We start from the raw sequence: 10,436 nt of genomic DNA on the forward strand, positions 1-10,436 counted from the left end.
ATTAACAATTGTGTGACTGAGGACTATGTGATCAACTTAATCAAAAACACATGCAAGTTTCATCATAAACTTACCTTGCTATTGTTCCCAATGAGATGAGACCACATATACTGACCATACTTTAGGCATTACCCCCCCAACCACAAGGATATTTTTTTTACAAACCTTATTCACCCAGAAAAAAAAATAACACTAAAGACGCTAATAACACTAAAGAAATACATGTGAAGCTGATATGTTTAAATACATTTTATACCCTACTCCATGCTTCACCTACCTTGCTTCACCAACATGAGATTTGACAGGATACTTACAGATTCCCCACATAAATACAGCAGTTCTGTTGATCCACAAATACATGTTATTAACATAATCAATAAATAAGGACATTCTCAATTCAGCTTTCCTCCAACAAAATGTTTGTTCTAATTGCTATGTTAAAAGTAAAATGCTAAATCTTTATGACTAGGCCCACAGAGTTGCTATTGAATTAATAGGGAATCTAAATATAATTATGCCGGTGTTATGCCGATTATCTCCCCCCTGACAGGTTATTGTCCTGCTGAAAGGTCAAGTCATATCCAAGTGTCTGGTGGAAAACAGACTGAACCAGGTTTTCCTCTAGGATTTTGCCTGTGCTTAGCTCCATTCTGTTTGTTTTATCCTGAAAAACTCCCCAGTCCTTACCGATTACAAACATACCCATAACATAATGCTTGCTTGAAAATATGGAGAGTGGTACTCAGTAATGTGTTGTATTTGCTCCAAACATAACACTTTGTATTAAGGACATTGCTTTGCCACAATTGTTGCAGTATTACTTTAGTGCCTTGTTGCAAACAGGGTGCATGTTTCAGGATATTTTTTATTCTGTACAAGCTTCCTCCTTTTCACTCTGTTAATTAGGTTAGTATTGTGGAGTAACTATGTTGTTGTTGATGCATCCTCAGTTTTCTCCTATCACAGCCATGAAACTCTATAACTGTTTTAAAGTCACCGTTGGCCTCATGGTGAAATCCCTGAGCGGTTTCCTTCTTGTATCTTTGTAGTGACTGGGAATATTGTATACACCTAAAGTGTAATTAATAACTTCACCATGCTGAAAGGGATATTTGATGTCTGCTTTTTATATTTAACCCAGCTACCAATAGGTGCCCTTCTTTCAGAGGCATTGGAAAACATCCCTGGTCTTTGTGGTTTAACCTGTGTTTGAAATTCACTGCTCGACTGAGGGACATGACAGATGTGTTCGGTACAAAGGTAGTAATTCAAAAATCATGTTAAACACTATTATTGCACACAATGAGTCCATGCAACTTATGTGACTTGTTAAGCAAATGTTAACTCCTGAACTTATTTTGGCTTGGCATAACAAAGGGGTTGAAAACTAACTTACTCAAGACATTTCATCTTTTCATTTTGAAAAACCATAATTCGACTTTGACATCATGGGGTATTGTGTCTGAACTAAAAATCTGCATGTACTTGATAAATTGCCTTAATTTTCTTATAAAAAAATGTCGAAACAATAGTTGAATGGAAGTAATGAAACAGGCATTCGTGAACATTGTAGAGCTTACAGTACAAACACAATATGCAACAAACTTTAGGCTTTACAGTCCCTTTGGAAAGTCTTCAGACCCCTTAACTTTTTTCATTTTTTTTTATGTTACAGCCTTAATCAAAAATTATATCTACACACAATACCCCATAATGAGAAAGCAAAAACAGGTTTAGAAATGTTTGCTAATTTATTACAAAAACAAAACTGAAATATCACATTTACATAAGTATTCAAACCCTTTACTCAGTACTTTTTTGATGCACCTTTGGCAGCAATTACAGCCTTGAGTCTTCCTGGGTATGACACTACAAGCATGGCACACATGTATTTGGGAAGTTTCTCCCATTCTTTTCTGCAGATCCTCTCAAGCTCTGTCAGGTTGGATGGGGAGCATTGATGCACAGCAATTTTCAGGTCTCTCCAGAAATGCTTGACCGGGTTCAAGTCCGGGCTCTGGCTGGGCCACTCAAGGACATTTTGAGACTTGTCCCGAATCCACTCCTGCATTGTCTTGGCTGTGTGCATAGTGTCGTTGACCTATTGGAAGGTGCACCTTCGCCCCAGTTTGAGGTCCCGAGTGCTCTGGAGCAGGTTTTCATCAAGGATCTGTTTGTACTTTGCTCCGTTCATTTTTCCTGACTAGTCTCCCAGTCCCTGCCTCCGCAGCCAACAAGTGCTCAGCATATGTGGGAACATTTTCAAGATTGTTGGAAAAGCATTCCAGATGAAGCTGGTTGAGATAATGCCAAGTGTGTGCAAAGCTGTCATCAAGGCAAAGGGTCTCTACTTTGAAGAATCTTTGTTTAACACTTTTTTGGTTACTACATGATTCCATGTGTTATTTCATAGTTTTGATGTCTTCATTATTATTCTACAATGTAGAAAATAGTAAAAATAAAGAAAAACCCTTGAATTAGTAGGTGTCCAAACTTGACTGGTACTGTATGCAAATAAGGTGTTTTTTATTGGTAATACATTTGCAAAAATGTCTAAAAACCTATTTTCGCATTATGGGTTGTTGTGTGTAGATTGCTGAGGATTTGTTTAATTTAATCCATTTTAGAATAAAGCCGTAATGTAAAAAAATGTGGAAAAAGTCAAGGCGTCTCAATACTTCCCGAAGGCACTGTATATATTATATATCACACTATCTCAATGCAATATTCTACTCAGGAATTTTCAACACTGAAATCTGTAACTCTTGTTATACCAAATGCACCTCTGTTTTTTTTCTGCTGACAACAATAAATTAATCTTTGTCTTTAATGCAAGGTTTGATCTAAACTTTGAGCAGAATGGTTACTTTCTGTTATAGAATGGAATGTTTTTTCTGCTGGTGTATTCTGAGGTAGCTCCTCTCTGAGAAATTTTTCCCGCAGTGCGTACAGGCAAACGACCTCGCTCCCGTGTGGACCTTCAGGTGCATCTTCAAATGGTGCTGGTGGGAGAACCTCTTCTCACACTGGGGGCAACTGTAGTGTTTCTCCCCTGTGTGGACCCTCTGGTGCCTTTTCAGGCTGGAGGAGTGGGAGAAACTAGCCCGGCACAGGTGGCAGCCGAATGGTTTCTCCCCCGTGTGGACCCTCTGGTGCCTTTTTAGGTCACCAGTCTGGGCAAAACGCATCTGACACTGGGTACAGCTGAAGGGTTTCTCCCCTGTGTGGACTCTCTGGTGGATCTCCACCTTCTGGAGGCAGCTGAAGCCTTTATTACAGAACATGCAGAGGAACCGTTTATCTTTACTATTGCCTGATGTGGCTTCCCCTCCCTGAGCCTGGGCTCTAGCCCTGTCATTTGAGCCGTGTGGGACGGAAGGTCCCATCGACGTGGACACTGGGTCGCCATCCCTGAATGCGTGTAAAGTGCAGTGGTTTGTGACATTTGGATTTGTCTCTAAGCTTTCCCTGTAATCTAAGAAATCTCTGCCCTGTGAGTGTCCGTCTCCAAGGTGACGATCTCCATTCCGTGTGGGAGGAGTGTCGCCCTCCACTTTCACTTCATCTACGACCAGACCCTCCCCTTTCTTATCTAGGCACCCTTCAAAGTATACACTACTACTGTACCGGTTCCAGTCCCCTCTAGACATATCAGTCTGTGTCTCTAAACCCAAGGGCATGTTGCCAGGGTCCAGCTCTGTAGAGTAAGAACAAGACGGATCATCACTGCTTGTGTCTAACGCGTCACGATCACCATCTCCACAGGAATGATCCGTCATCTGGCTCTGACGAAATAATGGTAAGTACTCTGAGCCAGGAACAGCAGGACAGCCCAGTGGCCCCAGCCTCAGTCTCTCTGGGTCTGACCTGTGGTCAGATCCTGTGTGTAAAAGCCTTTTGGTTACAGTTAAAGTCTCTTTGTCTGTCTCGGACTTGAGGACGGCGTTCGGCATTCCACTGACTTCCGTGATGCTGCGTCTGGTCCTGGGCTGGGGCATAGCGGTGGTGGAATGGTCCCCCGTGTCTACAGTCTGGATTTCTCTGCTGTGTTGTGGGTCGTCTCCTTCAGTCCTCTCCTGCTTGACCAGACACGATCCTCCAGTACCTGCAGCCTCTCCATCTGCAGACTGACAAGAAGAGAGGAGGTTATTACCGGTACATGAGTTGAATTGGATAACAATGTCGTAGGTGTTGAGATAATAGTCATAATACCAACCCAGAGATGGCGCTAGTGGGACACATATCTAGGATAGATAAACAGGTGCATTATGAGTGTCTGATTAGGATGTCGTGACCTGCAACGTGTAACACCCGAGTAAAGGATTATGATCGGAACTTATTTAAACACTCTGATGTGAGTTATTCACATATACAGTTGAAGTCAGAAGTTTACATACACCTTAGCCAAATACATTTAAACTCAGTTTTTCACAAATTCTGACATTTAATACTAGTAAAAATTACCTGTCTTAGGTCAGTTAGGATCACCTCTTTATTTTAAGAATGTGAAATGTCAGATTAAAAGTAGAGAATGATTTCAGCTTTTATTTATTTCATCACATTCCCAGTGGGTCAGAAGTTTACATATACTCAATTAGTATTTGGTAGCATTGCCTTTAAATTGTTTAACTTGGGTCAAACGTTTCGGCTAGCCTTCCACAAGCTTCCCACAATAAGTTGGGTGAATTTTGGCACATTCCTCCTGACAGAGCTGGTGTAACTGAGTCAGGTTTGTAGGCCTCCTTGCTCGCACACGCTTTTTCAGTTCTGCCCACAAATTTTCTATAGGATTGAGGTCAGGGCTTTGTGATGGCCACTCCAATACCTTGACTTTGTTGTCCTTAAGCCATTTTGCCACAACTTTGGAAGTATGCTTGGGGTCATTGTCCATTTGGAAGACCCCCCTCCCCCTTTTTCCTCCAAACATAACGATGGTCATTATGGTCAAACAGTTCTATTTTTGTTTCATCAGACCAGAGGACATTTCTCCAAAAAGTATGATCTTTGTCCCCATGTACAGCTGCAAACCGTAGTCTGGCTTTTTTATGGTGGTTTTGGAGCAGTGGCTTCTTCCTTGCTGAGCGGCCTTCAGGTTATGTGGATATAGGACTCGTTTTACTGTGGATATAGATACTTTTGTACCCGTTTCCTCCAGCATCTTCACAAGGTCCTTTGCTGTTGTTCTGGGATTGATTTGCACTTTTCGTACCAAAGTACATTCATCTCTAGGGGACAGAATGCGTCTCCTTCCAGAGCAGTATGACGGCTGCGTGGTCCCATGGTGTTTATACTTGCATACTATTGTTTGTACAGATGAACGTGGTACCTTCAAGCGTTTGTAAATTGCTCCCAAGGATGAACCAGACTTGTGCAGGTCTACATGGGAAAAATGTGAATATCCTCTGGATGGTGTGGGCAGGACACATAATGAGGAGATGGGGAAGACCCCACCAGGGCAGTTCTCTGCCGACCGTGCCTCCACAATGTCAAGAGGACGTGGAAGAGGAAGGAGAGGCCCTGAGGCTCCCAGAGGTGCTCAACCTTCCAGAATTGCCCAATATGCTACCACTGCGCCAAACTAGGGCAAGAAAGGGAAAAAGTGTTGATAATGTAAATAGGTATATTCACTGTGGTATTAAAATGGTATGAAGTGCTCAAGCTAATTCTATATGAAAAGGAAGGTGTTGAGATAATAGGCATAATACCAACCCAGAGAAGGCGTTAGCGGGGCACCTAGCAAGGACAGATCAATCTATCAAATTTGATTGGTCACATACACATGGTTGTGCTTCTAGTTCCGACAGTTCAGCAATATCTAACAATTCCACAACAAATACCCAATTCACACAAATCTAAGTAAGGAACGGAATAAGAATATATGGATGAACAATGTCAGAGTGGCCTAGGCTAAGATAGACAGGCCACATTTGAGTTACAAAGTAATTGTAATTTTCAATGCAACACTGTTACACTAACCTCTATCATGATAACATGCTGGTTTGAGGTTCCACACCCCTCATCAACAGTGATTGGTTGGTCATCTCTCCATGTATTGTGCCCTGCTGGCTTCACAAAGTTCCTGTGGCCTCCAGTGAGATGTCCTTCACTCGAGAGATTGATTGGAGGAAAAGAGGTGGTTCGGTTAGCTACTGCTAATGTTCAACGGTATATTGTACACTATTGATGCTGTTTAGAATTGGCAAGGTAACACTTCTCATAACTACTTGATATACTATTAATTGATTGATGTAGGCCGATTATGTTCCATGCATCACATTGTTTTCAATTAGTAAATAATAAGAAATACAGTAAATAAAGGATCTGGTTACAATATGATATTGTGTTTTTGCGCAAGGTAGTCAAGTAATCAGGAGAATTATTGCATTCTATCCAAAAACTGACCAAGACCCAATTCTGGGTTACACATCTGAACACGTGCAGAGGGGAACGGGGCAACAGGCACTGAGCTATATATGAACGGCGACCTGCTCCGCAGCCTCATACAAAATGTACCTCTTGCCATTCCTCTGTATCGGTCGAGGATCTTGACACTACTGGGACGACTGGTGAGGACGCGCTCTCGCATTGTTCTATCTGCGCGCTCCCGTGACACCTTCATTTCCAGTAGTTTCCTCCGCAATCCTCTGTTTTCTTTCTGGCTTTGAGTTATTTCCAAACGAAACACTGCATAGTCGTCATCTACGAGTTTACAGATCTCTGCCACGGCTGTATTTGCTAGCACCTCCATGATGGAGGCTATTTGAGTGTGAAAAACCATACAGTTAGCCATTGTTAGCAGCTAGCGATACCAAGATAACGTCTAACAACCAAGTCCTGTCTCTAACGCGAATTAAATAATAGATGGGGAATGTGATGCTGCGCAGTTAAATGAGCCATATTTTGAGTTCCATGGTATTTATAAATGTCCAAATAACAATGAAAAAACGCTCATGTGTAAATTGTTCTTGGTCATTGTTTACTTCCGTACACACTGAAAAGAAAGGATGTTATTAGTTGGTGGCTTTCCAGCAGACTAGACGCCGTATTGCTTATTGCTGCCTTTCGCAGCTCGGAGGGGGGATTGCACCTTTTTGGTTAAAAAAAAAAAGTAATGGGAAAATCATCAAGGTCACTGTTGCTTCTACATTTATAAAGTTTTATCATAAATGACTGGTCCCCTCCCCATGTCAAACACTTGGATTCATTATTAAGGGGTTAAGGTGACATCACCTTGGGATGACATCACCTTAACTCTCATTTTCATACAACATGATATTCTCTTATCTAATTTAAATAAGGACCACCGTGAAACCAACACCAGAGAAGGCGTGTTTGCAGAGGAGCGTGGTTTATATTGCTATATAGCTACTCCACTGGTGCCAACATTTGACAGTGAGGTGTCAGCAAATATAATTGAAAGTTTACCCTATTCATCTATTGGCTGTGCCTGAGGGTAGCTAGTTACGGGCTAGCTAGGTCTTCAGCCTGCATGGAACAAAAGGGTCGTTCAAACCTCAAACGCAGTTGTCAGGTCAACACACCCGTCAGTGCTGCTGTGAACTGCATCACGAGAGACATGCCAAACGGGAGATGTATTACAAAAAAACGGAGATGATTTTACAGCAACACTTCTCCCTGCATCCAAGTTGCTTGATATAGGTGTTTCAAAGGGCAGTCAAGGCAAGCTCATTAATATAAGCTTCCCACACATCCAACCTGTCTTTTCTAACTTCCTGGTAGTTAGTTAAAAAATACGTTTCAGAATGACTGTTCAGGACCTCTAAATTGCACCACCATCTAACCCTACACCTACCCACTCTCCCCAAAAACACACCACCCCATCAAACTACTTTGGCCCTAAGAGATCCAACATCTGGCCGTCAGCCTTGGAGGATGGAACCCCTTCTCTCAAAACTCCCTGTACATTTTCTGCACTAAAGTCTCTCACACCCAAATATTTCTCTGCTGCTGCAACTACCACATCTATCTTCTGTGATTTCTACTCCATCAGTGCAGTGTGGTTGATCACCATGGCTATAAAAGCAGGAAGTCCAACCTGACAAAATCTCATACTCTCTGGATCTCTCCCTTTAGGCCTACTCACTAGGGGGCTCCCAGTCAAATCACTCACCTCTACTCTCTTCCCTGCCTCAGCATAGGAAACTTTCCTCCCAACTCGAACTCTGGCAATCTCAACCTGTCCTTGAGGGCGCTTCGGATCCCCAGCTGCATGAGCGCCCCCACAGTTGACATACAATGCTTTCTCTATCCCAACTGTACACTCCTTATGACTATTCCCTCCTACACATTTCTCACATTGTGTGATATCCCTTCTACACACTGATGCAACATGTTTGAATCCTTGGCACCTAAAGAACCGTAGCGGGCTCCGTATAGGCCCTCTGTATAGGCCCTCATAGAATAGCAAATATAACCTAACCTGACCTTATCAGGTAGAAACTCTGTCAAAGCTCAACAAGACAGACGATATTCTCAGTCTCACCATTGCCACCGGGTCTCACCAAATAGCGGGCGTCACAAACTCCACAAATATAAATTTTTCTTTGATCCACCTCTACACGCAACACTACCATACTGATCACCCCTTTGAGCGGCTCCCTGTTCCAGAGAGCAAAGCCTGACACAGGTTGAGCCCTGAGCAGCGAAGCATCTGCTTCCTCTGGATGGAGGATGCACACAAAAAATCACGCCAGTCCAAAATCTTCTCTGGTAGGCTTCACTAGGCAAATATTGTAAGTCTCTACCACTTAATTCTGGTCTACCTCACCACTGCTAATGTTTTTTTGGGGGAAGGGTGTGTGATGCAAAAGAGGGACAGTATATTTTTATGAATAGATTAGACCAATTCAGAGGGGAAATATAGTTACACTTCAATGACAATATTTTGTGTATGCCAGCACACTAAAAAATAAGTCTGTTTCATATGAGAAAGATGCTCAACTGAGGGACTTAGTAATCCAAAAAACCCTCTAACCCTAAGACACTAAACATGATAACTATAATACAGTGTGGCAAAAAAGTATTTAGTCAACCACCTTTTGTGCAAGTTCTCCCACTTAAAAAGATGAGAGAGGCCTGTAATTTTCATCATAGGTACACTTCAACCATGACAGACAAAATGAGAACAAAAAAAATCCTGAAAATCACATTGTAGGATTTTTAATGGATTTATTTGCATATGATGGTGGAAAATAAGTATTTGGTCACCTACAAAAGTTTCTCAAAACTTTGTTATATACCCTTTGTTGGCAATGACAGAGGTCAAACGTTTTCTGTAAGTCTTCACAAGGTTTTCACACACTGTTGCTGGTATTTTGGCCCATTCCTCCATGCAGATCTCCTCTAGAGCAGTGATGTTTTGGGGCTGTTGCTGGGCAACACAGACTTTCAACTCCCTCCAAAGATTTTCTATGGGGTTGAGATCTGGAGACTGGTTAGGACACTCCAGGACCTTGAAATGCTTCTTACGAAGCCACGCCTTCATTGCCCGGGCGGTGTGTTTGGGATCATTGTCATGCTGAAAGACCCAGCCACGTTTCATCTTCAATGTCCTTGCTGATGGAAGGAGGTTTTCACTCAAAATCTCACGATACATGGCCCCATTCATTCTTTCCTTTACACGGATCAGTCGTCCTGGTCCCTTTGCAGAAAAACAGCCCCAAAGCATGATGTTTCCACCCCCATGCTTCACAGTAGGTATGGTGTTATTTGGATGCAACTCAGCATTCTTTGTCCTCCAAACACGACGAGGTGAGTTTTTACCAAAAAGTTATATTTTGGTTTCATCTGACCATATGACATTCTTCCAATCTTCTTCTGGATCATCCAAATGCTCTCTAGCAAACTTCAGACGGGCCTGGACATGTACTGGCTTAAGCAGGGGGACACGTCTGGCACTGCAGGATTTGAGTCCCTGGCGGCGTAGTGTGTTACTGATGGTAGGCTTTGTTACTTTGGTCCCAGCTCTCTGCAGGTCATTCACTAGGTCCCCCCGTGTGGTTCTGGGATTTTTGGTCACCGTTCTTGTGATCATTTTGACCCCACGGGCTGAGATCTTGCGTGGAGCCCCAGATCGAGGGAGATTATCAGTGGTCTTGTATGTCTTCCATTTCCAAATATTTGCTCCCACTGTTGATTTCTTCAAACCAAGCTGCTTACCTATTGCAGATTCAGTCTTCCCAGCCTGGTGCAGGTCTACAATTTTGTTTCTGGTGTCCTTTGACAGCTCTTTGGTATTGGCCATAGTGGAGTTTGGAGTGTGACTGTTTGAGGTTGTGGACAGGTGTCTTTTATACTGATAACAAGTTCAATCAGGTGCCATTAATACATGTAACAACAAGTTACAAGTGGAGGACAGAGGAGCCTCTTAAAGAAGAAGTTACAGGTCTGTGAGAGCCAGAAATCTTGCTTGTTTG

General features: G+C 42.5%; 1 protein-coding gene across 1 annotated transcript; it reads right to left on the bottom strand.

Moving 5' to 3' along the window:
- Positions 1 to 2,590: 2,590 nt before the first annotated feature.
- LOC110498486 (zinc finger protein with KRAB and SCAN domains 8) lies at positions 2,591 to 6,997 on the bottom strand. Its single transcript, XM_021575128.2, has 3 exons — positions 6,514 to 6,997; positions 5,977 to 6,101; positions 2,591 to 4,127 (listed from the first exon to the last, which is right to left on the bottom strand). The coding sequence occupies exons 1-3, from the start codon at positions 6,788 to 6,790 to the stop codon at positions 2,874 to 2,876; spliced, it is 1,656 nt and encodes a 551-aa protein (XP_021430803.2). The 5' UTR covers positions 6,791 to 6,997; the 3' UTR covers positions 2,591 to 2,873.
- Positions 6,998 to 10,436: the final 3,439 nt, after the last annotated feature.

This window comes from Oncorhynchus mykiss, chromosome 19 (genome assembly GCF_013265735.2).
Source record: "Oncorhynchus mykiss isolate Arlee chromosome 19, USDA_OmykA_1.1, whole genome shotgun sequence".
NCBI classification, from domain to species: Eukaryota; Metazoa; Chordata; class Actinopteri; order Salmoniformes; family Salmonidae; genus Oncorhynchus; species Oncorhynchus mykiss.